Genomic DNA, 27269 nt, shown 5'->3' with positions numbered 1-27269 from the left:
GCCCCCGGTTCCCGTGCGCGGCAGCGTGGATCCAAGCGCCGATCTCAACCTTGAAGCGTTGTCCCCCTCCCCTGTCGCGGCGAAAAGGAGCCGCAGTGCCGTGCTGCAGAGCTGTCAACTGCCGTCGAAAGAGTAATTAGCAGAGAAAGGCAGAAACCGGAATTTTCCCTCTTCCATCCCGCACAACCTTCGGTCTCGGCCAATGTCCACCAAAGGGTGGCCCCTCGCCCCCAACGTTCCAGTTATTCTCCAGCAGAAGACTTGGAAGTTGGAACGCCTCCTCTAACCCCCAGACGAGCTTACGACTGCTTTATTGCGAAAAGTGGCCCCCCCCCGGAACACCGTGAAGAAAAGCCCTGATGGCTCATGCGCCGAGACCTGCTATCGGTCGTAAATTGCCGTGTCTCTGGTCTTGGCTACGAGACCTCCAGTGTCGATGGTGAGCAGCGGCCGTGACACTACCTCCCCCACGGAACCCAAGACCCCTTAACGGCTTACCCCCTTGGTGCCCAGTCATGCCGCTCGCGCATCGCACATCGACATCTGTCTCCGTCCACGCTAGCAAATCGCCCCTGCATTGCAGTGCCGGCGGAGAGGATGAGGACCAGGGGCTGCGGGCGGGGAGGACATGATGTGATGGGCGGCGCGCCGCGGCGGGGACTGGAACTCCGCCTATGCTCTTGGTTCTCTCTTCTTTTCTTGGGAGGGTTTGGAGGACGTCCGAAGCGCCATGATCCGGGGTGGCAGATAAGAACCATTGGGGCAGGAGGCGTCAAGCGACGAAATGTGAGCGGCCAGAGATAACTGGATTTGGTTTTGATTGAGCGACTCTCTATGTTCTTGACGTACACAACCTAGGAGGCTTGCATATCTGGGGCAGATGGGCGAGTGTCCAATGGCCAATGTCTAGTCTCATCGCCATCTTGTGGGAGATTTGATTCCCCTTCCATTTCTGTATTTACCTCCCCCTTGTATAATTATTCATCGTACCGATACCTATGCATATCCACGAGTTTGTCGCCCCTTTTCACGCGAATATTCAAGTTCCGGCTTCTGTTGATTCTCCTTCCCTCCCCAGTTCTTTGGACAGCCCCCTGTTTCTCGCATTGTTTCTCCCTACTCTCACCTCTTGATCATCTCATATAAGTGTGAAACCCCTGCCCCGGTCCGCCGAATGGATCCGATGTTTCTTAGAGCAACAAGACAAGGTAGCTAGGCTCTGCTGCTTCGTGCGGACTCACCGCCGGAGGCTCTCGTTTTGGTCCCATCCTCTTTCGCCATGCCCGTCACAGCTCTCCTCCATCGTTCCCTTCTTCTCTCTTCCGTCGGTTGTTATTCGTCCTCGTCTCGAGCCGACGTGCTCCTCTGCGTTTCATCCCTTGGTTTGCCACCGATCCCTCTGGGTTGTTGGACGGCCGTGCATCATCACCGACACTTTGCACAGTCGGGACATGAGCACGCGCGCGCACACACACACTCACACATAGACACCACACCACAAGTCAAACATCAAGATACTTCGCAAGGGCAGCGGTCTGATCACCAGTGCTGTGCACAGACGAAGCGCTATTTTGGCTCCTGCGGCTCTTGTTGGTCTTGACATCTGCACCTCGGTTTCTTTTTGGCTTCCTGCGGGTGGTGCCCTATTTGCCCGTCTCGCCCTCCAGCTGCGTGCCGTCTGTTTCCCCGAGATAGGGTCCCCTAGGCCCCCCCCCCCCCCCCCCCCCCCCCCTTTCCCGACGATCAAGCCTTTTTGCCCTGGTGTCAAACCCCAAGACAGGCGGGAACAAACGAACGAGCATACTTTCTACTTTAAACAGAGTTATACTCGAGAGCTGCCCAAGCTGTATAAACCTGGAGTTCAAACCCTAAAATTGCCCATTTCGAAAAGAAGCTATTAGCTCACACACGTCATTTCTATCTGGTGTGCTTATCCAGTCAGCATAAACACATACAAACACACACACACACACCTGAGAGATACAGAGAGAGAAACCGCTGCTGCATATTCCATTTTGCACAGGTACATCTCACACGCTTGACGGCATCATCTCTGCAGCGTACCTGCTTTCATGGGACATCCCTTATCAAACCCGTCATAGCTACCAGTCACACTCGGGACCATTCGATTATGGCATCCTGAAACAGACCCTCTTCTACCCACACTGCTGACGCTCTTTCTCGACTTACCTGGTTCTGGACCATTTCTGCTTGCCTAAAGAGCTTGCTCTCTTGGTGAGAGCCGCCTTCTCGTCCCTCTTTCCCCAAAAGCCCCACGCATATATGTCTTTGCAGCTGCCGTCTGCCCATCAGTACAACCTTACTCTGTTATGCGCTGAAGCTCGTTCCGATCTCAGCCCAGTCGGACCCTTTCTTTTTGGGGGTTGCTTTTTCACATATGTATACTGTATGCGAATACAGATATACCTAGGTACATACCTATTCCGTCTGCCATCTATCCGTTTCTCCACAGCCCTTTCCCTTGCCCGGCCCACGCTCTTTTACTGCTACGCTGAGGAATCCCGGGTCCTGCATCAAAGGTCCTGCTTTAAGCCCACATCAAGATCCAGGTCCAGGTCAGGGTCACGGGCTCGTTGACCAGACGAGACCAGACACGCACACGTCCACACAGCACAAGCACCAGCAACGTACATACATCATCCACCCCCGGGAAACATCCTTCCTCCTTCACAGACAGGGCCTGTGTCTTTCCCAATTCCATTTACCTTCCCTCGCTAGCTTCCACTTCTACTTCCACTCTCCTTTTAGCCCCTCCCGTCTGCAGATCCGGATCGTCTGATGAACAAGGGCCCTTCCCGTTCAAAAACACCACCCTCCCTCCTCCGCGCCTCCCCATCCTTTTCTACTTGACTCTGTTTGGCCTTGTGTCTCTCCAAGCCGCGCTTGCTATTTGTACCGTCCGGCCTTGAGAGAGTCCTTCCCCCCTTTATATCCTCCTTCCCTCAACCAAAACACTCCGGTTCCATTGCAGGACAATGAACGGACACGCTGCCTCGAAGGTGTCCATGTCACACGAAGAGGGCATGGGGCTCCTGGACGAGAAGACATTGTCCGACGTTGAGAGCGAGAGCGGTAGGGTCGACCTCGAAGCCCGCTTCGCGATACCACCATGGTCCACCGTCGCTCGGGGTGCCGTTGGCTACGTCCGCGCCGTACCATGGCGTATCACGGCCATCCGTGGCCTCATTTTCTTGCTCCCCAGTTTCGTCCAGAACCGATTCACGAGAGAACGGTGCCGGTCCGAAAAGCTGTTCCCGACATCACATCTCGACGGCATGCGTGGACTTGCCGCCCTCTTTGTCTTCTTCTGTCATTACTTTTACCAGGCCTTCATCATTGCCGAGGGATGGGGTTCATCAGAGAAGAACTACCACGTCCTCAAGATGCCTTTTCTACGCTTGTTCTACCAGGGTCCGCCAGCAGTGTGCCTATTCTTCGTCATTTCTGGCTATGCCTTGTCCATGAAACCGATCAAGCTTGCACGTGCCGGAAACTTTGAAGACTTCTCGGCGACGACGACGTCGCTGATCTTCCGCCGCTTCATCAGACTGTATATGCCGACCGCCATCTCGACCTTTGGCATCATGATGCTGTTACAACTGGGCGTTTACGAGTGGACCAGAGACTTCGCCACCGATCGGACGTATCACAAGAACGTCATGGAGCCTCACCCGAAGCCGCTGGACACCTTTTCAGAGCAGCTGACGGACTGGATGTGGAGCATGTTCAACTTTGTTCACGTGTTTGGCTGGGAGAAGTTTGGTGGAAGCACATGTAAGTGGCCATCCGGGACGCCGTCGCTCCGCAGACTAACACGGCCGTAGCCTACGATGTTCACCTGTGGACCATCCCAGTCGAGTTCCGCTGCTCGATGTACCTGTTTGTCACCCTGATTGGGTTGGCTCGCGTTCGAACCCGACTTCGCTTCCTCTTCCTCTGGGCAATCATCGCATTCACCTACCGCAACAATCGTTGGGAGCTGCTGCTTTTCTATTTTGGCATGATGCTTGCGGAATACGACCAGATCATGGGCAACAACACCCCCGTCGGCGGGTCTGTTCTGCCAGCGAATGAGGCCCAACCGATCAGGAACCGATTCAAGGGCTTCTGCTGGGCGATGCTCAGCATTCTGTCCATCTACTTCATGTGCCAACCGGACATCAACTACGAGATCACACCCGGCTGGGTCTGGCTTTGCTCCTTCATTCCCAAGTGGTGGGACGCGGAAGGCTATCGATTCTGGCAATCCATCGGTGCTGTCATCTTCGTACTCTGCGTCGGCCACTCTCCAAGGTGGAAGAGCTTCTTCAACCTCGCTCCCATCCAGTATCTCGGCAAGATCAGCTACGCTCTCTACCTAATGCACGGCCCGGTGATGCACACCGTCGGCTACGTGATTGAGAGACGGGCCTATGCCATCACTGGCGTCGAAGGGTGGTGGTATAACGCGGGCTTCGTGCTGGGATCCATGGGGTGCATTCCCGCCGTGATCTGGGCGGCCGACGTCTTCTGGAGACTTTTCGACATCCCGACGGTGCGGTTTGCAAAGTGGGTTGAGACGAAGTGCTCTATCAAACAACAATAATAGGAAACGGGATAGTGCGTACGCGTCACGGCCACAGTTGCTGTGGCCGAGACAGTTTTGCAGTGGAGCTGGGATTTCAGAAAGTCGTTATGGAAACCGACTAATAATAGCATGACACGGCGTTTTATATCACGGCATCATTACAATATACCTGGCGTCGCTTTTTATGAGGATGGGGATTGTCGCACCTTGAGTAGAGCGACATCAAAGGTGGCATCCCAGCAAATTGCATCTCAGGATCAGAGAAATCAACTGAACAAAGTACAGAATCGTGCACACATGGAAAGGAAATGATATAGATGGGGGTAGGGGGGTTACCATAGATGAGATAGAAAGGAATATTCTCAGAGTATCATCCTGACTCGATTTCAATTTCTGCGCTGTCGAGCCTCTTGAACTTTCTGTTGAATTTGATGGGAATTTTTTTTTGAAACCATTCGAATTTGAGAATTTGAATTTGCATTGGCGGCGTTCGTCTCTTACAACTCTGCCCTAGCCGATCATGCTCCTCTTGCGTCCGCGCATCCTAACGTCCTCGAGTTTCCTGAGCGTGACGGGCGCCTGCTTGTACGAGTCGCGGTAGGCGTCGAGGACGTCACGGAAGTAAATCTCGGCGCGCGGGTGAGTGCTGCCAAAGGCGCGCTCGAGGACGTAAAGGTCGACAGCGCGGTCCTCGTCCGAGGTGCTCTGGCTGGCGAGGCCGAAGTCGATGATGAAGACGTCGCCGTCGAGTGGGGACGATGGCGACGGTGGCGCTGCGTCGTCTGTAGGCGGGATTGCAGTGGTTGTGGTGGAGGAAGAAGTCGGCTTGGGCGGCCGCAGCATCATGTTGGAGGTCGTCAGGTCGCCGTGGACGATGCCGATCTTGTGCATCCTGCCTATCGCGGCCCCCATGCGGCGCATGAGGCCGGTGAGGTCCGCCGCGTCTCGTCTCCCGCGCCCGGCCGTCTCGTCTTCCGCGTCTTGTGTATCGCGCCGGCGCGCGGCCGCTTCTCCAGTGCCTGCTCCTCCAACTTCCCCGCGGCCCTCGGCATCACCCTCGGCATCACCGCCTCCGACGACGCCATCTAACCACTCGTTGATGCGTACTCTCACAGGGGCGCCGGGGATCCACTCGAGCATCAGCCAGCCGGCGGCCTCGTCGAGGGCGTAGAGGGCAGGGACGGGACAGCCCTCGCGGCGGCATTTTGCGAGGACACGGGCCTCGGCGAGGATGCGGGCGCGGGTGAGACGGGCGTCAAGGGTCGGGTGGCGGTAGGGCTTCCGGGGCCGGTACTTGAGGGCGGCGGGGAGGTCGGGGGAGAGGAAGGTTGTGCGGTAGAGGCGCGCCTCGGCGCCCTGGGTGATGAGGACGGGGGAGCCGGCGGGCGAGGAGGGATACGTTAGGAGGGGGGGGAGGGGAAAGGCGCCTTCTGGCGGAGAGGCCGATGTTGGTGGTGCTTGTGTTGTGGACATTGTTGCCGATGTGTTTCCGACGAGGAGGAGGAGGATTCGGAGATGAAGCCAGGGTAGATTGGGTGGGTTGAGGGCGTGTGCGTGGAAGGATCGGGGTGAAGGGGGGCCGGATGTATGCACGAGGAGTTGGGAATATCTTCAAATTAAAATACGGCAGATGGGCAGGCCTGCGATCGGAGGAGGAAGGGAGGGGCTGACGAAGTGCGCTGCGTGGTGTGGAGGGGTAGGCTTTTGGTGGGGGTTGCGCATCTGACCGCCCGCAGCAGTCAGCGATTCTGCCGGTTTTGCTTTGGTGTAATGGGTACCTACCTAGGTTGTGTTTCTGGTACCCAGGAACCGCTAGGCTGAATTGTTTCCAGAACATCCAGGGGGCGGTGGGGTGCCGTTTGGGGGCGCGCCCTTGGGCGGCAATCCGTGCCACGGTGCCGCCAGTGTGATGGCCGGGCCGGGCCTGGGCCCCCCGCACCGAGTGTTTGTTTGTCCGATTAACTTTTGAATGCAATGTTCCTTATTGCGACTTCTTTCTCTTCTCTTTTTTTTTCTCCATGTCGCCCCCAATACCTCAGATCCATGGGCCATTTTGTCATGGAATAGGGACCATTTCCCCTAGCGGCAGACTGGACGATGATAGGATTCGTCTCTCGCCCAACCCGACGAAGCTTAAGTCACAGTATGAACGGCAAACAGCAAACTTGACGGTCGTCACCACGAAGGAGAGCATCAATGGATTGTCTTACACCTCAATCGCCATTCCCTTCGATGAAAAGACCTAGCACCCTGGAAGATCAGAGTAGTTCTCAAGTATAGTGACTTGGATGACTTAGGAAAAAGGCGTATCAGTGTGCTTGCATCGCAACGACTTCTACTTCACCAGCCATCTCCCCGGGCGCCTGCTCACCTACACCTAAGCGGCCATGGTCGAGGATAGGCCTCTCCGCGAATCTCGGCCATGCGGTTCATCCAGCCACCGCTACAGCCGCGGCCACAAGAGTGGATGGCGAGATTGCACATGCATGCCCTTCGTCGCGCCCGCCATGCAGCCCGGCGGCCCAGCTCGAATGCACCAAACCAACGCGTCCAAGCCAGGCCACCAATCATGAGGTCGCGCCATTGCGTCGTTGGCGGCGGCCGAGAGGGGCAAGGGAAAGGGTCCCGTCCCCCTCCTCCCTGACTGAAGAATCGGGAAAGGGTACTCCGCCCTGCTTCTGCTTCTGCTGTGCAGCTTGATATGGATTATGCACGCCAAGTGGCCTTTCGCGACCGCGACCTGTGGGTGTGTTGCTGCCAGTGACCGATGAGGCCAGCACCTTCTTCCCGCATCTTGGTCCGAAAAGCCACGGCAGATAGGGTGCGAGAACCCCTGTTGCTGCTTGAAGAGGAGGAGGAAAGAGACCATCAGCGAGGCTCGGATACGCCTCGGGGGGTGAGACTCTGCTTACATTCTCTTTCATCCACGGGGTTGGATGCTGAGGCTATGCTGCATTCAGGCGCATGCATCAGCAACCGCCCTTACCACTCACCCATAAGTCATCCATTGATTTGCTCGCTTGCTTACATGTTGCCTCCGCTCCCCTTGCCTCTATCAAATCTCTCTTCTTGAGTTCCCTCGGCCGCGCTTGCTCGTCGTCGCCACCCGTCCCTACGCCTGCGACCTGTCTCCCACCCGCAACCCTCTCCGAGGTCTAGGTCTTACTTCGCAACCTCTCATGGCATGAGAGAAATGTGCTCTCAAGTGTAATCGAACACAGCGCCTGCCAAACTCGTATCCGCCCACTCAGTTATCTACCTCGAGCCGAACGCTTGCGAAGACATCGAGAGGAGGGATGAAGGCCCTTGCTGTCGCCGCGCTGGCTGTCGGCGCCAGCGCGGTCGCCCGACAGAGATATGCCGCCGTCGACATGTCGCCCGCTGCAGGAGCCCTGGTCCCGCGCTTCTTTATCGATGCCCCCAAGCTCGCGGCCCGTGACGGGGGGATCTGCCGTCCAAACTGGCACTCATGTAAGAAGCACACCTTTCTGAAAACCCTTTTCACCGACAACGTAGGCACGCGGAATGAATCCACGGACGCTCGCTAACCAGGATCCCAGGTGTCGACATCGGCCACCCGGAAATATGCTGCGCGAACACAAACTACTGCTACGTCAAGCCGGACAACACGGCGTGGTGCTGCAGCATCGGTTCCAAATGCGACTCCAACTGCGAGGCGACGGCCTACCAGTGCCCGACCACGGTAACCCGTGCCGTGTCCGAGACCATCATGGGCGGCGCCGTCGTCTCGACCTCCCTGACCACCGCCGTCTCCTCCGCCTGCTGCGGCCGGGCGTGCCCCTCCATCTCGGCCTTCCGCTGCGAGGCCCAGTTCGGCGGCGGCTGCTGCGCCTACGGCCAGACCTGCGTCTCGGGCGGCAGCTGCATGAGCACCGTGCCCGCTACTACCTCGTCTGCCGACGTCACGGGCCTGCTGACGCCCGCCGACCCCGGGTGCACGGCAACGACGCAGCACGCGTGCAACGACGGGAAGGGGGGCTGCTGCGATAACCTCGAGCGCTGCACCATCGTCAGCGGCACCGCGGCGTGCGCGGCGGGTAACCCCACGGCCACGGACGTGCGGATTGTCGACGGCGGATCGGGCGGGCTGTCGGCCGGCGCGAAGGCGGGCATTGGGGTCGGCGTGTCCGTTGTCGGGTTCGCGCTGGCGGGGTTCCTCGCGTGGTTCTGTTTCATCAAACGACGGAGACGAGGGACGACAACGGCATCGATGTCCCGGCGTAGTGGTGGTGGTGGTGGCGGCGGTAGCGAGAGACCGGGCCGGAGCGCGCGCGCCATGTCGGAAATCACGTCCGGATCGCGAACTACGGCGCGGCGCGGCGCCACGCAGGATTATTTCGGCCCGACGGCCGTGGCGGGGCCGTACACGGAGACGGAGACCGTGGTGTCTGACGAGGCGGCGGGCTCGCCGGGCAGGGGCGGGGGCAGGGGCGTGCCGCTACAGGCGCACTCGCCGAGCGACGTCGTGGCGCCGGTGGAGATCGACTCGGTAGGCGTCAAGAGTGGGGGATACGGGCACGGCGTCGCGGCCGTGCCGGCGGCGGCGACCAAGGCGGAGGCGATGCCCCACACGATGCAGAGGAGGTATGAGCTGTACGGCTCCGAGCTGGCGTCGCCTCCTTCGCCGGGGATGCCTTCTCCGTCGCTCATGACGCCGAGGAGCGTCACGAGCGTTTCCTTCCTGGACAGGTCGCCGGGTCCTCCGTCGGAGAGGTAGGGAGAGGGCGGAAGAAAAACAACGTTATCGCGGATCATTCCCTGGGCTCTCCTTTCCATGTCTCTTTGTCTACAGACGGACGCCACCCCCGGGATACGAAAATGAACCCACGGGCTTGCAATTTTGACGATGTAGTTAATAGGATTCCAAACACACAGGCTTTATTCTTCCTTCCCGCGCGCTCTTGCAATAATCGGAAAGAAACCTGATAATACGTGCTATGCGATTTTTGAATGAATGAAAAGAAACTGCGACTTTTCTTTACAATGAGCAACTCCCCCTTTCCCTGACCAAAAAAAAAAAAAAAGAAACTCCTCGCCCACATGGCAATGGAAAAAAAGGACAAACAAAAACAGAATGACCGTTTGTATCCCTCACACCTGTCCCTTAAACCCTCCACGGAACGCCGAACAATATGGAGGATGCTAATGACGATCGAAAAGTGCAACAGACAAGATAGTTGCGGAAGGACGATGAAGCCAAAGATGACAAAGTCAGAAAAGCCCGGAACACCAGAGACCCGAGAGAGAGAGAAATACGAGAGCCCCAGTGAGGAAAAAGACGCTAGCAAACGACACCCCCGAAGGGCGTGCACGTCCGCAAGTCTCTGACCAGGTCCTCGACATTGCTCAGATGGCGGCCCAGCAGCTCCTGTTTCTCCTCGGTCGTCAGGGTGTCAGTGGACTCGCTGCCGGCGCGGTTCCGCGCGTGGCTCGCATCGGCGGCGGTCGTGGAGGCGGCGAGCTTGCTAGGACTGCGCTGGTGGAGGGCGGTAGCGGAGGCGCGGGGGACCGGTGCAACCTCGGGCATGAGGTAGAAGTAAAGGAATTCGACGAGCTTCAGCTTAACCTCGCGGGCGGTAGAGCGGGACTTGAAGAGTGAGGTGACGGTGAGAAGGCCGTCGAGGGCCTCAAAGGTGCGCGTGTTTGTGGGCGTGTCGATGAGGGCGGTGACGAGAGTGAGGAGGGTGGCGGACTGGATCGCAGGGCAATTGACAGGCTCGAGAAGGTCTAGGAGAAGCTAGAGGGCGCGGAGGTCAGTATTTGCGACAAGGGAAGGAGCGTCGCAAGCAGAGTGAGGACGTACGTTCATATTCTGCTCTCGCGAGAAGAGGGCTTTGCTGGGCGGGTGCAACAGCAGGACACCCTGTATCAGATCCAGTGAATTGAGGATCAGGAGGTCGTTTTGACCGTCGGTGCCCTTGCCCATCAGGCGGTCGAGCGTGTTGATGAGGCGCATGGCGACGTTCCACTCAAATCCTTCCTGCAGCTTGAAGAACTCGCGAAAAGCCGGGTCGTCGGTCAGGTCAGCGAGAGACTTGCCGCCAGCGCCGCGGCGGGTTGATTCGTCGTCCGCTGTCGGCGATCTCGTCTTTGCCGGCGACGAGAGGCAGATCTGGGCGAGGAGACCCTCGACCTGGCGCAAGCCCTTGCGGACCTTGGGGCCGTCGTAGGAGGAGAGGCCGTCAAAGGCGAGGCTGAGGAGGTTTTCCATATTGCTGGTTTGGTGTTGCCTGTGTGAATAATGTTGATGTGTATGTGTATCGTGATTTTGATGCCGCGGTATGGCGGTGGCTTGGCGGTGGCTTGATAGGATGTGGGTATAATGGTGTTGAGGCGCGCGAAAAAAAATAATTGGCAGCGACAAAAGGGACGATGTGATTCTCGATGATACACTTGCGATTGCTGCGATAGCAATGGTGGATACCGAGATCGAGCCGAGGAGGCAGTGATGGCGATGCTCGAGTCCGAAATCGACAGCAGCAGCGACAGCAGCAACAGCACCGTCCGAAAAATGTTAATACACAAGGAGAGAAGAAAACAAAGGGATAGCGAGGACAGGTCCTCTAGGGATCTGGGCAAAGGGGTATCACGACGGCGGCGGTTGCGGAGGAGGAAAGGGAGGAAATGGCAAAAGTCCGTGGCGAGCGCAGGCTGAACATTTGAGGGTCGAGTGCCGGCTGGAGAAGGGGTCTTGGTCGGTCTGGTGTGAGAGGACGAGGCAACTTCCATGCGTGTGTGTGTGTGTGTGTGTGTGTTTGTGTTGCGTTGGACGATTAATGCCCCGGCAACCGGGTCGATCCAGCAGGTTGGGATGGGGATTAAGCGCAGCCCAAAAGGAGGATCTTGCTCCCTGAGTAGCCAAACGTCGCTTAGGTAAGGCAGCAAAGCGGGTTCACTTTGTCAATTGGGCATATCGAGGTGCGTTGGCGCATTGTGGGGGCACGGGCCGCGGCAGCACCTGGGAATTTCCTTCCTTCTCGCCAGGGTTCAAGGCTTCTTCTTTCTTTATTCTGTCTCTTCTTCGTTAGCGCCTTGGGGCTCTAACCAGGTCGCCTTTTCAGGTTCACGATCAGGCTCAAGATACGAGATAAGGGTATAGGGCGGATACTACCTGAGGTATCCGTACCTTGGACGAGAAGTTCGGTTCTCGACACGCCGTTCTTGACCTTGGCTGACTTGCTGTCAGACCTTTGCTAGATGAACCGGACCTAATTTCTCTTTGCTGCAACGTCCTTCAGACTAAGGTATTGTAACACATCTACTGATGCTTCAAACGGGCACTCATCGCAGGTTAAACCCGGATGTAGGTAGGCACAAGCGAATGGCGCTTTCAACACTTCAACATCCTGGGGTCTCCGATCACGAGGCAGCCCCTCCCTCCATCCGTCTGCATCACAGTACGACATGTCGACCCGGTGGACACAAGTGTGTGGTGGTATAAGGTTTTTACGTGCGAACCGAGACTAGCTGAGTGGCATCTCGCCCGCTCTGTTCTGGAAGCCCTGGTTTGCAAGTTGCATTCAAAAGGGAGTTGTGGACATGCCTCTGTGCGCCGAGCGGGTTCTTGAGATGAAGAGTTCGCCCAAACCGCTGCCCGCCGCTTGTTTGCTCTTCCGCAGTGAAGGGTAAAAGACATTGGACCCAGCGCACCAAGGACAATCGATGCTTTGCTGAGATAACCGGACTCGAGGTTTTCTCTTTTCGTATGTCCGTACTCTCTGTCTTATCACAATCTCTTGCCAACCCTCGTTTTCCCCTGGGACCGAAGTCTGCCACGTCCGTCCGGAGCTCGGCATTGATAGAATGCCGGAACCCCAACAACGGCTGCCAATTGATGACGTCTTGTCGAGTTTGACCCCAACTAAACAGCACCGCAATCAATCCACACACTTCAGGCTCCCCACCATCAATCGATAAGAGCTTCATCAACACAACCAATCAACCAGGCACCGCAATTCCTTTCTGCGCCTGCAAAAGTTGCTGCATGATCAAGGTGCGCAGGCTGCATTCCATTGGCATGTGATTGCCCATCTCGGCCGTCTGCTCTACCGTCTTTTGCCTTTTGCCTCGTGCTTTATTTTCTTATATCTGCCTAGGTAGCTGCAAGTCTTTTGTAGGACCTGTTAGCTACCTATGCAAAGGGACCATGGTCTCCCCTCCGTTGGATAGTGATCCAGTTCTGCCTTGTCCTCTACCATTCCTGCCTACCCACCCACCCCTGTTCTTCCTTGCAGCAAAAATAGTCCGATTCACAAAGTCATGACGGTCTACATCTCTATGTTCCCCGCCAGAAGGGGGGGGGGGCATGCAACACGCATTCACCAATCCAGGCAATATGCACTTGTGTGTGCCACCAGTCCTATCAGTCACTTCCACCAGATCCTGAATCCCAGGCTGAATGCAGCCCACCTTGGCTGAGCCAGTGGTGACGTTGACACGACTGAACAGCAGCAACAGGGCCAGCGCCAGCGCCAGCGCCAGCATCAGCTGACCCGATTCGATTCTACTTACCTCAACCCACCAGGCACACAGACAGAGCTCCACCAGGCGGCATTCCCAGCCCACGCAAGCTCCAAGCTTGAGCCAACAACTGCTGGAGCTCGAGTAGCTGCAACATCAGAAACATAGCTGTAAAGACCAGGCCCTCCCTCCTAGGGGACAGCCGGACACTCTTAAAATAGGCCACACGCCTCTTCCCCTGGCAAGCGTTCCTTTAGAGAAGGAAACCTCCCTTTCACGATGCTGCCTGCCAAGTCGACGTCGTCTGCCTCAAGCAAAACAACCAACAAATCTCCTGCTTCTGCTCCTACACCCGTTCCTACAAATAACCCCTCCTTGCCCCCCTCCCCGCCAAGCATCAATCCCTCGGGCAAATCTTCCATCCGCCAGTCTTCCGCCGTCCCCGTATCCTTCTCGGCCCACACGTCCGCGCCTCTGCCCGCGACCTCCTCCAAAGCACCCCTCCGTACTATTATCGAGGCCGACTGGCTAGCTCGCGCAAACTACACCTCCAGCAACTCCGGCAACCACACATACTCCCAAAAGCACTCGCATTCGCACTCCTCCCACCAGTCCCGCCGCCCCTCCCTCGCGAACCAGACAACAACCTCCTTCACACCCACAATGCAGCCTCCCCCGCCCCCGGACCCCGAGCGCTACGCGACGTCCGACTTGAACTACACCAACAAGACTTGGCCTGCGGCTAAGGAGAGAGTGGTCGCCGGCCCCTTTGACTACCTTTCGGCTCTTCCCGGCAAGGACTTCCGCGCCCAGCTGATCCAGGCCTTTAATGTCTGGCTCGAGGTGCCCCAGGAGAGCATCGACGTCATCACCAACGTCGTCGGCATGCTGCACACGGCCTCACTCCTCATCGACGATGTCGAGGACTCGTCCTCGCTGCGCCGCGGCCTCCCCGTTGCCCACAACATCTTTGGCATCGCCCAGACCATCAACTCGGCCAACTACATCTACTTCTGCGCCCTGCAGGAGCTTCAGCGCCTCAAGAACCCAAAGACCATCTCCATCTTCGCTGAGGAGCTCGTCCACCTCCACCGTGGCCAGGGCATGGACCTTCACTGGCGCGACACCCTCACCTGCCCGACCGAGGAGGACTACCTTGAGATGGTCGGCAACAAGACGGGCGGCCTCTTCCGCCTGGGTATAAAGCTCATGCAGGCCGAGTCGCGCAGCCCGACGGACTGCGTCGAGCTCGTTAATCTCATGGGCCTTATCTTCCAGATCCGTGACGACTACATGAACCTCTCGTCCAAGGAGTACTCCGAGAACAAGGGAATGTGCGAGGACCTGACCGAGGGAAAGTTCAGCTTCCCCATCATCCACAGCATCCGCGCCGACCCGTCCAACCTGCAGCTCATCAACATCCTCCGCCAGAAGACCAACGACATCGAGGTGAAGCGCTTCGCCGTCTCTTATATGGAGAGCACCGGCAGTTTCGAGTACACGAAGCAGGTCGTCGCCGTCCTTGTCGACCGCGCTCGCAAGCTCGCCGACAAGATTGACGAAGGCCGTGGTCTCACCAAGGGCGCGCACGCGATCCTGGACAAGATGGCCCTTGTCGACCGAACGACTTCATGATGACATTTCCTTCTTCTTTTATTTCTTGGTGGAATGAGCAATTATGTTTTTTTGCGTTAGGCGGAACGAAATCATACCCCCAAGCAGGGTCAAAAAGGCCGATTTAGAGAATTTTGGGAAAGGGGAGAGTTCATATCAAGAAAGCGCGCTTTGGACAAGGGAGGATTATTGACAACGACGATCACGAGCAAGAGCTCTTTTCTTTCCCTCTTTTCTTTCCCTGGGAGCGGAACGACGGGCACTTTATCTTCACCTTGCATGTCCGCTTGGTGACACGGCGGATGGTTGCATCTAGACACTTTGTGTATGTGTGTTAGAGAGCTACAGAGATCGAAATCACGGACACACATGCCCCGAAGGCTAGGTGATCCGGAACTTCAAATGACAAAAGAGAACGTATTTCATGATGATGCCGCTGTTGCTATCCATGGTCCCAGCCTGTGAGGCCGATCCCCGTGAATAAGGGGCGAGCATGGTGCTCGGTAGGGGTAGGAAATTGGTAGAGAATCCCCGCGGAGGTTTGAGCACGCGTGCTCCGTACATGTACGAATGTCCCCTGGTGTTCCCGGTAGTGTGTACCCGCCGCTACACAGGTACATCATCAAAAATGAGATGTTTGGACCTGCCTAGCGGGGGATGGAAATGTGCCGTGGGGGCAAGAGGAACGCACAGAAGCAAAAGCGAGGTGATCAAGGATTTCATCGTGCTCATGTCATTTCTCATTACTATATTACAAACACGACCTCCACGGCCACCACGCCATCAAGCAGAGCTCGTCGTGGCCCTCCTCTTGACGAGGCGCACCCAACGTCGTCTCCTCCACTCACCCCTCTGGCCCGTGCCGTCCTCGCCCTCCTCCCAGCTGGGCGTCGGCGTCTTGGCCACCCTTGACTTGCCCTTACTCGTGGTCGGCGAGTCCATGACGCCGACGCCGCCCTGGAAGGCGCCGTTCTCGTCGTACATGTCGTACACCCAGCGCTCGCCCTCAGTCTCGACCTCGACGCCTGTTATGATGCGCTCCTCGACCCACTCCCTGCTCCACAGGTCGAGCGCCCACTTCTTCTCGGACCAGACCCAGCCGTCCGGCGGCAGGACATCCTCGAAGAAGCGGGTGCCGCGTGGGCGGTCGCCGGCAATGCGCGGCTGGGAGAGAGGGTCGTAAGGGGACGGGGAGAAGAGCCAGGGCTCCCACTCGTCGTGGGAAGCGCGCTGAAGTTCGAAGATCTCGACCTCGCGCGTCTCCGGGGCCGAGTCGAGGATGATGTCGTCGGCAATCCAGGCATCGAGGCGCGAGCGGGCGCGGGCCTCGTGCGGCGCGACGTGGGTGTCGTGGGTGTGCGTCAGGAGTGGAGCGATGGCCGGGTGACCCGAGAGGATGAGGCCCCATCCGGCAACGAGGGCGATCTGGCGCCAGGGTAGGAGGGAGGCGAAGGTCGTCATCAGGACGGTGGTTACGGTCAGGGCGAGGAAGAGGGCGGAGGAGAGTGCCTCGTTGGAGAAGTTGGTGATGGGGAGGACGGTGCTGACGACGCCGTCGTGAGCGACGCAGAAGTCGTCCATGCAGTTCTGGAGATCGCGCATGTTGCGGAAGAAGTCTTTGCTGAGCTCCTTGACGGGCTTCACCGTCCGGGCCGGGGCGAGGGGTGGGCCTTTCGGGGAGTAGCCGATGGACTGCTCCGAGGACAGGGTACCCGAAGGCGGGGCGGGGTGGCGGGCGAGGAACGAGGGGATGAAGACAGCCAACAGGAAGCCGGCAAGGGGGACCACGGTGAGGAGGTAGGGGTCGAGGCAGACGAAAGTGTAGACGGCGAGAAGGGAGAGGGTGTGAGTCGGTTGGCGCCAGCTGAGGAGGCGGGCGACGCGGGCCTGGAACTTGAACATGACGCCGATACGGGCGTTGAAGCGGCGGAAGTTATTGGACATGGTCGTAATGTTGAAGTTGGGCCGCTGGGAGAAGGCAGAGGTCTTGTCCGAGGGGAAACCCGGTGCCAGGGCATCATCGCCGCCGGTGAGGCCATCGGAGCTCTCGGGGATGACCTGCTGTAAGAGTCTGGAGGGAATGACGGTCAGTGTCTTTGATGAGTTGTCGTGATTGACGGAACTCTGCAGGTACTGACTTCTCCACGAGGCGGTCCTGAATGCTGGTCTTCTTGCTCAGGTTGTTGGCGATGCGCGAGCGCAGGCCGCTGGGCGACTTCTTTGACGGAGAGGTCTCGCTGACGTCAGAGTCGTGCGGCCACTCGTCAACCACAACGGTCGGAGGCGGCTGCGGCTGAGGCTGCTGATGATCGGAGACATCGTCGCGGGTCATGAAGTGGTCAGTCATGTACTCATCCATGGTTGACGTTCGTTGACTCTGAGTGCAGAAGTGTGGTAGTGGTTAGTGTGTTGGGCGCGGTGGTGTGACGGATAAGACGGGATGCGCCGGCGTTTGTTTCGTTTGCTCGGATGTCGGCGTGTCGAGGGTCACGTCATTGTTTTTGGCTAACAGTCGCCTGGCGTTGCGGTGCGGTGCTTACGGGCTTTAACGAAGCACTTTCTCTCGCAGGTGTCGAAGCTTACAAGAGTCGTGAGATGTAAGCCGTGTATTTGTTCGAGAGCTCAGGTGCCCTTTCTTGATGTTTGCGAGGACAATGTGCGACGCAGTGCAGGCATCCTGTGTGAGGTAAGCTGTGAGGTAGGTATGGAGCATGCATGTCATTGGCGCTGCACGGCTGGTGGAAGCCCCTCCCCCTCTACCCAAGCTGCATGTGATTTGGATCGCAGCAGTCTGGGGAGTGCCGGGCTCGACTTTGGCAGCAGGTCCCCCCACCCCTCGTGAGGTGATGCCTGTGCCAGCTAAGGCACAGCGGGTGCCGGGTGGACATACATCACATGCGCCCAGTCAGCACCTGCCACAAGACACACATGCTGTCCGTCGTTTCTTCGCGACCGCACCACAAATCGGAAGCGGTTCAGCATCCCGCATCATGAAACCCCAATTCCAGTCAATGGGAAACTAGTCGCGATGACCAGCAGCAGCCCGCTTTCTTCTTCTGTAATGTGCATATTCCTCCCCCCTGTATCCGTCGCCGTCTCCGCCTCCACGAACCCGGTTAGGCGGCTTCCCTTGGGGGTTTCCGGCTCGGTAGGCCCAGGGGAAACCGTCGACTGGACTCTAACACGGGATGGACGTGGCTAACGAATCAGAGGGGAGAAAGCAACGACAAGATCTTTGGCAGGACGGCACAACTTGCGGCGCAAAAGTCGGTCGGTCCATGTCGAGAAACTACTGTGTACAGAGACTCCAGGTCTTCGTGCTGTCCGAACTCAATTGGGACGATGGATGGACCTGCCTGGTCCTTGGGAGACTGCCGCCAGCTGTTTCATCTTCGGGAGCTAGGAGGTCATTCTCCGTCTGTCAAGGCTGTCAAGTTTTCAAATACTGTCTCGTGCGAAACATTGACCTTTCATAAGGGCATGCCAGCGAAAGCTAGAAATCAGTCATCTCTGATCAAAGTGACCCCCAAAGTTGGCCATTGCCGCCAGCCGAGTACTGACGAATCGTCGAGGTCGGAGGGAGACAACCACCATAAACCAAAACCAGCACGGCATGGGAAATTGCGGCCGGCGCTTTGGTCGCCTCTGCTGGTCAGTGCTTGCCGTTGCCCCCCACGTGTGACTGCTTGCATTTGCGACAAAGAGACCGGAATAGCGTGGTCAGACACAACAATCTTTGAACAGCGAAATAGGACAGAGAGAGCTATACCGAGTCCGCGCTAGAAAGAAAGTAGGCATCCCTTGGCTTTGCCCAGGCTCAAATGCCAACCCAAGTCAGACGCCGCACCGCTCGCCTCCGATGCGGCGAAGTCGAGCCGGAAAACTCGTACGGCGTTGGGCATAGAGGTAGCTTGTGCAGTAGCCAAGTGAACAGAGATAAGAGGGGGACGACTGGATAGGAGTCTTCTCTCTCTCTCATTGAGCTCCACAACGCAGGGCGAATGGAATCGTCAATGCCAACGCTTCGCTTCGCTTCTACTCGGTTGGGCTGCCAGGTCGGCCAATCGCCCCGGACGGTATCAATAAGTGAGAAGTGATTCTTTGGTTGTGAGCAAAAATCTGCAATTGCTGCAACTGCAACAATCACCGATGGGAGCGGACAAACAAGCTGGCTTCTTGGCAGTTGGCAGCCGCAAGTTCATTACTTGATGCTAAAGACAACGAACAACAGGGCCGAATCTCGCATGTACACAGTATCAACGGTCGTCCCCGGAATCGAGAGATGGTGTCACTGCTACCACATTCCCTCGGCACATCTGCAGCAGCAGCACGGCTAACTTGCATGACAGGTGTCTGCACGAGGGTTTGCTGGTTGGTCTCGTTCTGAAAGTTGAGGGGCTGAGAGGAATGCAGATTTTGGGGGGGGGGGGGATGGCCCCCATGCATTCTATCCCTGGCTAGCAGACCGTTTTGCCAGCTCCCACTGGACAGATGGGCATCTTGCTTTGGGTGTTGAGACACTTGACCCATACCCCATGCAGGTTTCCAGGGTCTTCGTCTTGGTTGATGCGGCGACGAAGACAACAAAAGGTCCCGCATTGACGCAGGGACGAATTCGATTTTCTATCTCTTCTCCTCTGCCTCACTTTACCGATCCATGTGTATTCGTAGGCTATCCCAATGATTTATGAGCCGCTGGACGTTCCGTCCGGAGCAGGAACCGCGAGCCGCGGTTATAACCATGGCCATCGCCAACAGGCGCGACTCATTGAGTGACGGCTTCGGACCACGGAAGCTTCCCAACGTCGTCCCCATTTGGGACGAGTCGCCATATGGTTTGGACGGTGATTGAACAGACGAGGTCAGACTGACTGCGGACGGGCACAACGCACACGCGTTGGAAGCTGCAGACACCCGAGACTTGCAACGGTTCGCAGCCTCAGGTCGCGCGAATGGATGGTGGAAGCCAGAGGCACCACCAGATGGGATGACTGTACGAATATGTACCTCTGTATGTATGTATGTATGTATTCGTATGCTCGTGCGATGCGATGCCATGCCGTGCCGTGCGTGTCGATGCTGCTGCTGGCCGGGCGCATCATCTCTGATTAGAAGACGGCCAGGTCCCGCAGGCGGTAAGGCATGCGAAGGTCGGTCAACGGATACGATGCCGATGGTTGGAGTCTTGGAGTACTGTGTTCTGTGGAGCGGAAGAGAACGGTTGAGGAGAAGGTCGCGAACGCAACTCGAGATTGAATCATTGATTCATTCATCACTCTGTCCGGGCTCTCAAGGCGGGCGGGACCCTGCCCGAGCCCTGAGGCCTGGTCAAGTTGGAGTCATGGTGAGGACACCAAGGGAGGGAAGGGGGCACCGGGGCAGGCCATTGGGGATCCTGGCCGTGAGAGTGCGTGCGAGGTGGTGGTGCAATGTGGGAGATGGCGATGGATTGAATTTTGATAATACCCGCCCGCTCCATAAGATTTGCCTCATTTTGGAGATGGAGAGAGGTTTGTGTTAGCGGCTATTCGACCAAAGGAGGGGAATAGGAGAGGGGCAAAACACGCTATTTGACGGGTTCCATATCATCAATCATCACACCGACCTGACGGCGGTCGAGAGAGGGTTGACGAGCATATGCGGTGTGAGGTACAAGGCATCCGTCCCTTGCCTTCCTGTCGCCTAGGTATGTATTGGTATGTGCGAAGTAGGTGAAGGCCTCAGGAGGCGACCCGTTCAGTTTCTGTTCTCTTTCCTTCCAGAGCTCGTGCAAACAAAGGGTGATCCCTGCTAGACCAGTACCCGACCTCTCCCTCCCCCTTCCTAAGTTCCTCCCCCCCGCCCCTTCGTTCCCGTCTGCTCTTTCCAAAATGCGAGTGAGGGGCCGCTGGCGGGCACCACTGCACCGACCACCACCCTTTTTCCCACCCACCCAATGACCCATGAGCAACCGTCACCCGCCGCCGCCTTTTTTTCTTCTTATTTTTCTCTCACTCTCTCTCTCTCTCACCCCCCTGCCCCCCCGGTCAATTGCCTAGTCCACCAGAAAGGGCCTTCCTGCAGCTGTAGCGCATGCAGTGTGGTGTGTGCTCTGAACCGTCCCTTACCTCGCAGGTGAACTTACTGGAGACCACCTCCTCGATTGCTGCTACGTATTCGTACTGCCAATGCGCTACCATAGCGCCTCATAATAGGCACAGAGCAGATCCCAACCAAGGAGTCAGGGACCTGGTCATCTTGTCCTGCCTAAGTTGCCGTTGCGTACATTGGTTTCGCGCCTCTGTGTCGCACATTAGCAGCAAAGCAGGTGAGTACAGATATTGGTTACGGACACCTCTGCTTGACCCGGCGGCCTGACCCCTTCCTGCGGATAACTATTCGTACCTTAGGTACCTAGGAGAGGAGTGAGTTCCGACCTGCTCCAGGAGCCCTTCTCCTCCCGCCCGCATCCAACCTGATTGACAGTCAATTTCTGTCCGTCTCTCCTCAGCCTGGGTGCATGCTTCTGAATCTCGTTCTCGCACACTTTTCTATTTATTTACGGGGCTCCAACATGCAACAGTCGGAAGAAATGCAGTAGAGGCCGGGAAAAGCCAAGATTTAGTTAGGTAGGTAGAGACGAGGAGAGGAAAAGGGAGAGAAAGGCTCCAGTTGCTGCTCCATCCATCCCAGAGCACGCTCCACCACCCTGGTCTGGTCGTGACCTGCCTACCCATACATTGACAAGCGGCGGGTCCTTCCTTTTCAAACAAAAACAACCCATCGCATGGGAACTACCTAGAAGCCAGAGCCAGAGCCAGAGCCAGAGCCAGAGCCAGTCCCAGTCCTAATCGTCGTCGTTGTCGTCGCCGTCCGTCGTCTGTCGTCTGCACCGGCCCTGTCTAACCTCACTCTTACCCATCCTGCCATCTCGCTGCAGGCCAAAGCTGGTGGTTCCGCCTCCCCTGCCCGCCTCCCTCTGACGACGCTATTTTCGCATCTTCAATTCCGTTCCCTTTTGTCAACTCGACACCAGCGATACCCCATTCATCCGCCCTTTCCATCATCTGTCGTCCCGGAATGAGGTAGCTGCTTCAATGCTCTCAGCTCCCTGACAGGACTGAGGTTGCCCGCACCGCGAAATAACCCTCCATCGCCTTGGTGTTGAACCCGACCCGATTCGATTCGACTCAGCTCGAGTCGGCACCCCGTCTCGTCACGTTTCGGCGGCACAATCCCTCGCCCTCGCCTCTACGCCATCCCGCATCCAACGCTCGCATGACCTGCGCGTAGGCCGTGGCATCGCGTACACATGATAAGGGAGCATAGAATACCTGCTGGCCCGCGACCGGCGAACCAGTCCCCGACCAGACTGTATGCATACCCTTCTCTTTTGTTTCCCTGCCGCTCTGCTCCTCTTCTCCGTCCTCATTGTTTACTGCCCCATGCATCCCTGGACAATTACTTGCGCTAACCCGTCGGCTGCCCGCAGTAATAGGGGAATCCCAGACTCGAGAACCGACTCTCCCTCAAAGGGCTCTCTCGCCAGCGCTCCAATGCTCAGTGCTTCTTCGGCCAACAACCCTTCTCTCTTTTCTTTCGGTCGGAATGGCGCTACGAATGAAGTAGGAGACCCGGCAACTTCTTACGATTTTCTGCCTTCGGTCAGTTTCGACGACCTCCAGAGCAGTCTCGAGTCCGCCTCCAACGATTTCAAATTGACCCAGTTTGCGATACCCACCGGGCAAGGCACCACTCTGGACGTTGGGAGCACGACCGACAAGATGGCGGGGGCTTCAAACGCCGCTCAGAATGGCTCATCCGCGCGCGGCGGCATCCCTCCTCCTGTCACGCGGACGGGGAGATCTGGTTCCATTCTGGGGCGGCCCGGCACCTCCAGCAGGCAACCGAGCATTTCGTCCACTGCTTCTGGGCCTTCGTCTGTTGCAGATGCATCCACGGGCCTCTCGTCTGCGAGACCTCGGAGGCAGAGCCATTATCCCCCAGTATCTAATACCAACATTGCAAAACCCCCCAGGAAGTCTATTGGTTCCGGTGTCGTTGAGACGGACTTTGGCAGTCGTACTGCGCAGCGGAGAAGGCCGAGTCTAATGGCTAACACTGGCGGTGCAGCCGATTTGACTCGGGCCTCGATTGATGCCGGTGCTGGCGTTGGCTTCGAGACCCCACGGAACCTCGCCAACAGCAGAGCCACCAAAGCTAAATCGATGCATCAACCGCTCCCCCGGGCCAACACCGCCAATCTGTCGACGCCAGACAGCACTCGCCTCTCGACCATTTCCCCACGATCCCCTCGAGGTGGTAGCAAAGGAAACAACAGCGGCTCGACGCAGTCAAGAAGGCAGTCCGTCATGCCCGGAATGCCGCACGCATCGCACGCAAGCGGACTGGGTGCCAGGACCATCAGTCCTACAGACACACGGAGAATGAAGCGCATGTCCATGCACCAACCTCCGAGTCTCAACCAGGCGGCCAACGCGCCGCCTCCTCCGCCGCTCGAGCATCGAGAGCATCGAGAGCACTCCAGATCGCCGTCCATGATACCGCGAAAGGCGTCTGCCACACCGTCTTCGTCCCGAACGACCCCCGACATCAACAGAAAATCTTACAGCTCTGGCCTCTCTATCACCTCGACCAACAGTTTCAATACCGTTCGAACCTCGACAGGCTCCATCCAACCCCGAGTCCCTGCCACGGGAGCTGCGTCGCGGCTACCGGCACCAAAGTCATCAACTACGCATAATCATAACTCCCATTCCGCCGAAGACGAGGAGGAGGTTCCGCCTGTGCCTGCTATTCCGAAAGCGTACGAGTCACCACAGCATTCGGCCACAGAGGCGTCGTTTTTGGACAAGCGGAAAGCCAATCTCGCAGCCGACGCTAGCAGCATCAATAGTAACTCGACTGGCAGCTTCTCCATCCCTTCGCTCCCCGAACCTGCTGTCACGGTGTCCCGAAAGGCTAGTACCCGAAAGTCGACGAATGCGGCCGCCCTGGACGCCGAAAAGAAGGGGAATGCATCATCTCAATCGAGAAGGAATCCCCAGCCCGTGCGATTGCCTCCAATTACTGTTGGCCCGCTGAACCCTTCCACAAGCGCGAAAATCGCAGCGCTGGGTCAAAATGGTCCCGACAGAAACCTGAGCCCACCTCCATCGCGCATCATTGCAAAGACGCCGACCACTCCCATGACCGCGTCGAAGAGCTCTTTCTTCTCAAGAAACCGAACCGACGAAAAGTCCGACGTGCCAAACCTGCGAAGCAACAGCACTGTGTACCACACCCGGCTCGACAGTGCATCTGGCGCCGAAGGTACCAGCTCCTCCGAGTCGTTCGCGGCAGTACCAGTACCGGTTCCGTTCAAGCCGACCAGAAAGCCTAGCGTGTCTCCGTTCCTATCCTCCTCCGTGCCCAAGCCAGGCGCGGACCCCGCTTTCTTGAAGAGGTCGCAGACGGGCGACCTGGGAAGCACCACAGAACCCCTCGAAGTGAAGCCTCATCTGAAGCCTTCTGGTCCGCGTGCCCAACGGGCTGTCAAGGGAAAGTCTCCCACGCCACCGGTCTCCGACCCGGAAGAGCCGCCCACTCCGTCCTCAATGAGCTCTCTGCGTAGGAAGCTGAGCTTGTCGTGGAAGCGAAACACATCCAAGAGCGATTCCAAGGCCAACGCTTCGGAAAAGGTGGTGGAACGCAGCATCAGCAAAGAACAAATGCCACCGCCTCGGTTGCCTATTTCTGCGACAGTTGGCAACCTGAGCTCGGCCAAGAATAGCCCGAGCCCGTCAGTGAAGGCTAACAACTCGTATCTCGAATCACGGAGGAGGAAGAGCTCGGCCGCGAGTCTCGGCCATGACAGAACCAAGAGTGAGAATTGGACCTCAGCCTCCGTCCCAAAGACCCCTAGCGACTCCCACCCTCACAACCCGTCCGTCATGCAAAAGATTTTACGTCCGAAGGCTTCGACGACTACTATGCGCCAACATGACCCGTGGACGGCCGAGCTCGACAAGGACGATTTGGTTGCTGAGGACGAAATGAAGAAGATGGGCTCGAGACGGAAGGAGACGGAGATCGCGGCTAGGACGCTCGACGCCCTAAGGAAGCGCGCGACGCCAAAGGAACGGGTCGGGGCTCAGGAAGCAATTCGGATTGCCATGCTCAACATTTACGAGCGCGGTGAGATTGTCGACTACAATGATATCTACTTTTGCGGGACACAAAACGCCCGCAAGGTGATTGGTGACCTTCAGTCTGATGCCCCCAATTTTGGCTACGACGACGAACGCGGAGACTACACGATAGTTCCCGGGGACCATCTCGCGTACCGATACGAAATCATCGACATACTCGGAAAGGGAAGTTTCGGACAGGTTGTCCGGTGCATTGACCACAAGACAGGTGTGCTTGTGGCTGTCAAGATCATTCGCAACAAGAAAAGGTTTCATCAGCAAGCTCTTGTCGAAGTCAACATCCTGCAAAAGCTTCGCGAATGGGTGAGCAACGAATACAGCGTCCTTTCTCCGTGCTTCATTCGCTGACAGTTTTGTAGGACCCCAAAAACCGACATAGCATGGTCAACTTCACCCACAGCTTTTACTTCCGAGGGCACCTGTGCATTTCGACCGAGCTCCTGGACATGAACCTTTACGAATTCATCAAAGCAAACGCCTTCCGCGGGTTTTCTTTGAAGCTCATTCGCCGTTTCACCAAGCAGATGCTGAGCTCACTGAACCTGTTGAAGCAACACAAGGTCATCCACTGCGATCTCAAGCCCGAAAACATACTGCTTCGGCACCCGCTGCATTCGGAGATCAAGGTCATTGACTTCGGCTCAAGCTGTTTCGAGAACGAGAAGGTGTACACCTACATCCAGTCACGATTCTACCGATCGCCCGAAGTTATCCTCGGCATGACGTACGGTATGCCCATTGACATGTGGAGTCTAGGATGTATTCTTGCCGAGCTCTACACGGGAGTGCCCATTTTCCCTGGAGAGAACGAGCAAGAGCAACTGGCTTGCATTATGGAGGTGTTTGGCCCCCCGGAGAAGCATCTTATCGAGAAGAGCACCCGCAAGAAGCTATTCTTCGACTCGATGGGCAAGCCGCGCCTTACGGTATCCTCCAAGGGTCGCAGGCGCCGTCCGTCCTCCAAGACACTGCAGCAAGCCCTTAAGTGCGACGATGAGGCATTCCTTGATTTCCTCGCAAAGTGTCTGCGCTGGGACCCCGACAGGCGCCTGAAGCCTGAGGAGGCCATCCACCACGAATTTGTCAGTGGTAAGAAGGTGACTGCTCCTTTGCCACGAGTCTCGGCCACTCGTGACGCGTCGCCGGTCAAACGTCACACCGTCGCTGCACCGCGACCTCTTCCCGAACCTCCGGCCGCCGGTATTAAGAACGGCATTCGATCGAGAGACGTCAGTGGTGCAAGCCCTCACAAGCCCGTTTCGGGGGCATCATCTCGCAGACCCTCTGTGGCTACCAGTGGGACAGTCCATGTAGCCACAGCCAAACGGACCAGCACCGGCCAAGGCGGTGTCACAGCGGGTACCAGCAGTCTCCCCCGCGCTGCAATTAGGACGGTCAGCGCCAAACAAGACTTGGCTTCCGCCGGAGCCACCGCGGCTATGAGCCGAAGAGGACTGTGAGCGGCCCACAGGCAACTTATGACGGAACGGTAGACAATGGGCTGAGTCGATGGTTGGTGAGACGGTTTGCAAATCATTGGGTAGTTGATTGCTTTTATTTGTTTTTTATCCCCTCTTAACGCTACATCCCTGACGAGTAGCGAAAATGTTCCTGCGGCATGAACCACGCTTGAATGCAGTGACGGAATACCCAGCACGAGAGTCACATCCGGGAGGAAAGGAGTCAGATTTGGGCATGGCGGGACAGTTTTCTTCATGATGAGCGCAAATTCGGTGCTGTCGGCAGATGCGCTGTTTTGGTCAATCAACCGCTACTTTTTTCGTTTTCCCCACAGAACACCCCTCTTCTACCCATCTATATACAGACGTGGAGCTTAGACCTGTAGAGGAAGAAGAGCAAAGGAGGGGGTGGACGCTTCTGTCTAGCGACACGGGTCTACCTGTCCAGTGAGGAGGGCGGTTGAGGCAGCGCCGATACCTGAGAAGGCCAGCTAGGGGCGACCCATCGTTACCTAGGCTGTGAAAAGCCAGGGGCAGAGGCAAAGATATGTATATTAATAATGACGAATGGTCTTGAAACGAATGCTGCAGACTGAGGGAGGCGCGTTGTGACAGGCGGTTTGGGAGAAGGTGAAGAAGAGGCGAGGCAGCAGCGACATGTAGCCGATGGCAAGCTGGATGTCGGGATGGACACGGTAGACGGCTCAAATGCAAGACAATGTGGGCCGGCCGGGCTCGCGATATGCGGTCCTCGTGGTTGGGGTCCTAGAAGAAGAAGAAGAAGAAGAAAGAAAAAGAAGAGAAGTAGAAACAAAAAAAACCTCACAAGAGCTTGTGTTCATCGGGTCCCGTATTCGAAGAGAGTTCGACCATGCGCGCCTACGGCGTACGACGATGAGGCGTGCGTTTTCTCCTCTTTTATTTTATTTTAATCGA

At 57.2% G+C, this 27269-nt stretch overlaps 8 protein-coding genes across 8 annotated transcripts; 4 read left to right on the top strand and 4 right to left on the bottom strand.

Annotated features, from left to right (window-relative positions):
• The first annotated feature begins 179 nt into the window (after positions 1 to 179).
• CDEST_13991 (Putative acyltransferase 3 domain-containing protein) lies at positions 180 to 5085 on the top strand. Its single transcript, XM_062930147.1, has 4 exons — positions 180 to 439; positions 514 to 1676; positions 1749 to 3795; positions 3846 to 5085. Exons 3-4 carry the CDS (start codon positions 2997 to 2999, stop codon positions 4604 to 4606), a joined length of 1560 nt encoding a protein of 519 aa, XP_062786198.1. The 5' UTR covers positions 180 to 439; positions 514 to 1676; positions 1749 to 2996; the 3' UTR covers positions 4607 to 5085.
• A 1-nt stretch (position 5086) lies between these two features.
• On the bottom strand, positions 5087 to 6224 carry CDEST_13990 (Putative tyrosine-protein kinase, active). Its single transcript, XM_062930146.1, has one exon. It carries the CDS (start codon positions 6059 to 6061, stop codon positions 5099 to 5101), a length of 963 nt encoding a protein of 320 aa, XP_062786197.1. The 5' UTR covers positions 6062 to 6224; the 3' UTR covers positions 5087 to 5098.
• Positions 6225 to 6597: 373 nt separating this feature from the next.
• CDEST_13989 (uncharacterized protein) lies at positions 6598 to 9415 on the top strand. Its single transcript, XM_062930145.1, has 2 exons — positions 6598 to 8059; positions 8149 to 9415. Exons 1-2 carry the CDS (start codon positions 7885 to 7887, stop codon positions 9324 to 9326), a joined length of 1353 nt encoding a protein of 450 aa, XP_062786196.1. The 5' UTR covers positions 6598 to 7884; the 3' UTR covers positions 9327 to 9415.
• A 1-nt stretch (position 9416) lies between these two features.
• Positions 9417 to 11372, bottom strand: CDEST_13988 (Putative Cell division protein Cdc14). The gene is made up of 2 exons (XM_062930144.1): positions 10413 to 11372; positions 9417 to 10346 (listed from the first exon to the last, which is right to left on the bottom strand). The coding sequence occupies exons 1-2, from the start codon at positions 10818 to 10820 to the stop codon at positions 9891 to 9893; spliced, it is 864 nt and encodes a 287-aa protein (XP_062786195.1). The 5' UTR covers positions 10821 to 11372; the 3' UTR covers positions 9417 to 9890.
• Positions 11373 to 11649: 277 nt separating this feature from the next.
• CDEST_13987 (uncharacterized protein) lies at positions 11650 to 12405 on the bottom strand (the record flags this gene model as incomplete). Its single annotated transcript, XM_062930143.1, has 2 exons — positions 11650 to 11797; positions 12149 to 12405. 2 exons carry the CDS (start codon positions 12403 to 12405, stop codon positions 11650 to 11652), a joined length of 405 nt encoding a protein of 134 aa, XP_062786194.1.
• An 825-nt stretch (positions 12406 to 13230) lies between these two features.
• CDEST_13986 (Putative polyprenyl synthetase, isoprenoid synthase domain superfamily) lies at positions 13231 to 14731 on the top strand. The gene has a single exon (XM_062930142.1). It carries the CDS (start codon positions 13349 to 13351, stop codon positions 14702 to 14704), a length of 1356 nt encoding a protein of 451 aa, XP_062786193.1. The 5' UTR covers positions 13231 to 13348; the 3' UTR covers positions 14705 to 14731.
• A 1-nt stretch (position 14732) lies between these two features.
• CDEST_13985 (Putative Peroxin domain-containing protein) lies at positions 14733 to 18205 on the bottom strand. The gene is made up of 2 exons (XM_062930141.1): positions 16822 to 18205; positions 14733 to 16754 (listed from the first exon to the last, which is right to left on the bottom strand). The coding sequence occupies exons 1-2, from the start codon at positions 17040 to 17042 to the stop codon at positions 15467 to 15469; spliced, it is 1509 nt and encodes a 502-aa protein (XP_062786192.1). The 5' UTR covers positions 17043 to 18205; the 3' UTR covers positions 14733 to 15466.
• A 3236-nt stretch (positions 18206 to 21441) lies between these two features.
• CDEST_13984 (Putative serine/threonine-protein kinase, active) lies at positions 21442 to 27269 on the top strand. The gene is made up of 3 exons (XM_062930140.1): positions 21442 to 22036; positions 22155 to 25176; positions 25233 to 27269. The coding sequence occupies exons 1-3, from the start codon at positions 21975 to 21977 to the stop codon at positions 26331 to 26333; spliced, it is 4185 nt and encodes a 1394-aa protein (XP_062786191.1). The 5' UTR covers positions 21442 to 21974; the 3' UTR covers positions 26334 to 27269.

Source organism: Colletotrichum destructivum, chromosome 9, assembly GCF_034447905.1.
Source record: "Colletotrichum destructivum chromosome 9, complete sequence".
NCBI lineage: Eukaryota > Fungi > Ascomycota > Sordariomycetes > Glomerellales > Glomerellaceae > Colletotrichum > Colletotrichum destructivum.
Note: the sequence above shows the minus strand (reverse complement) of the source record. Positions and strands in the feature narration are given on the sequence as shown.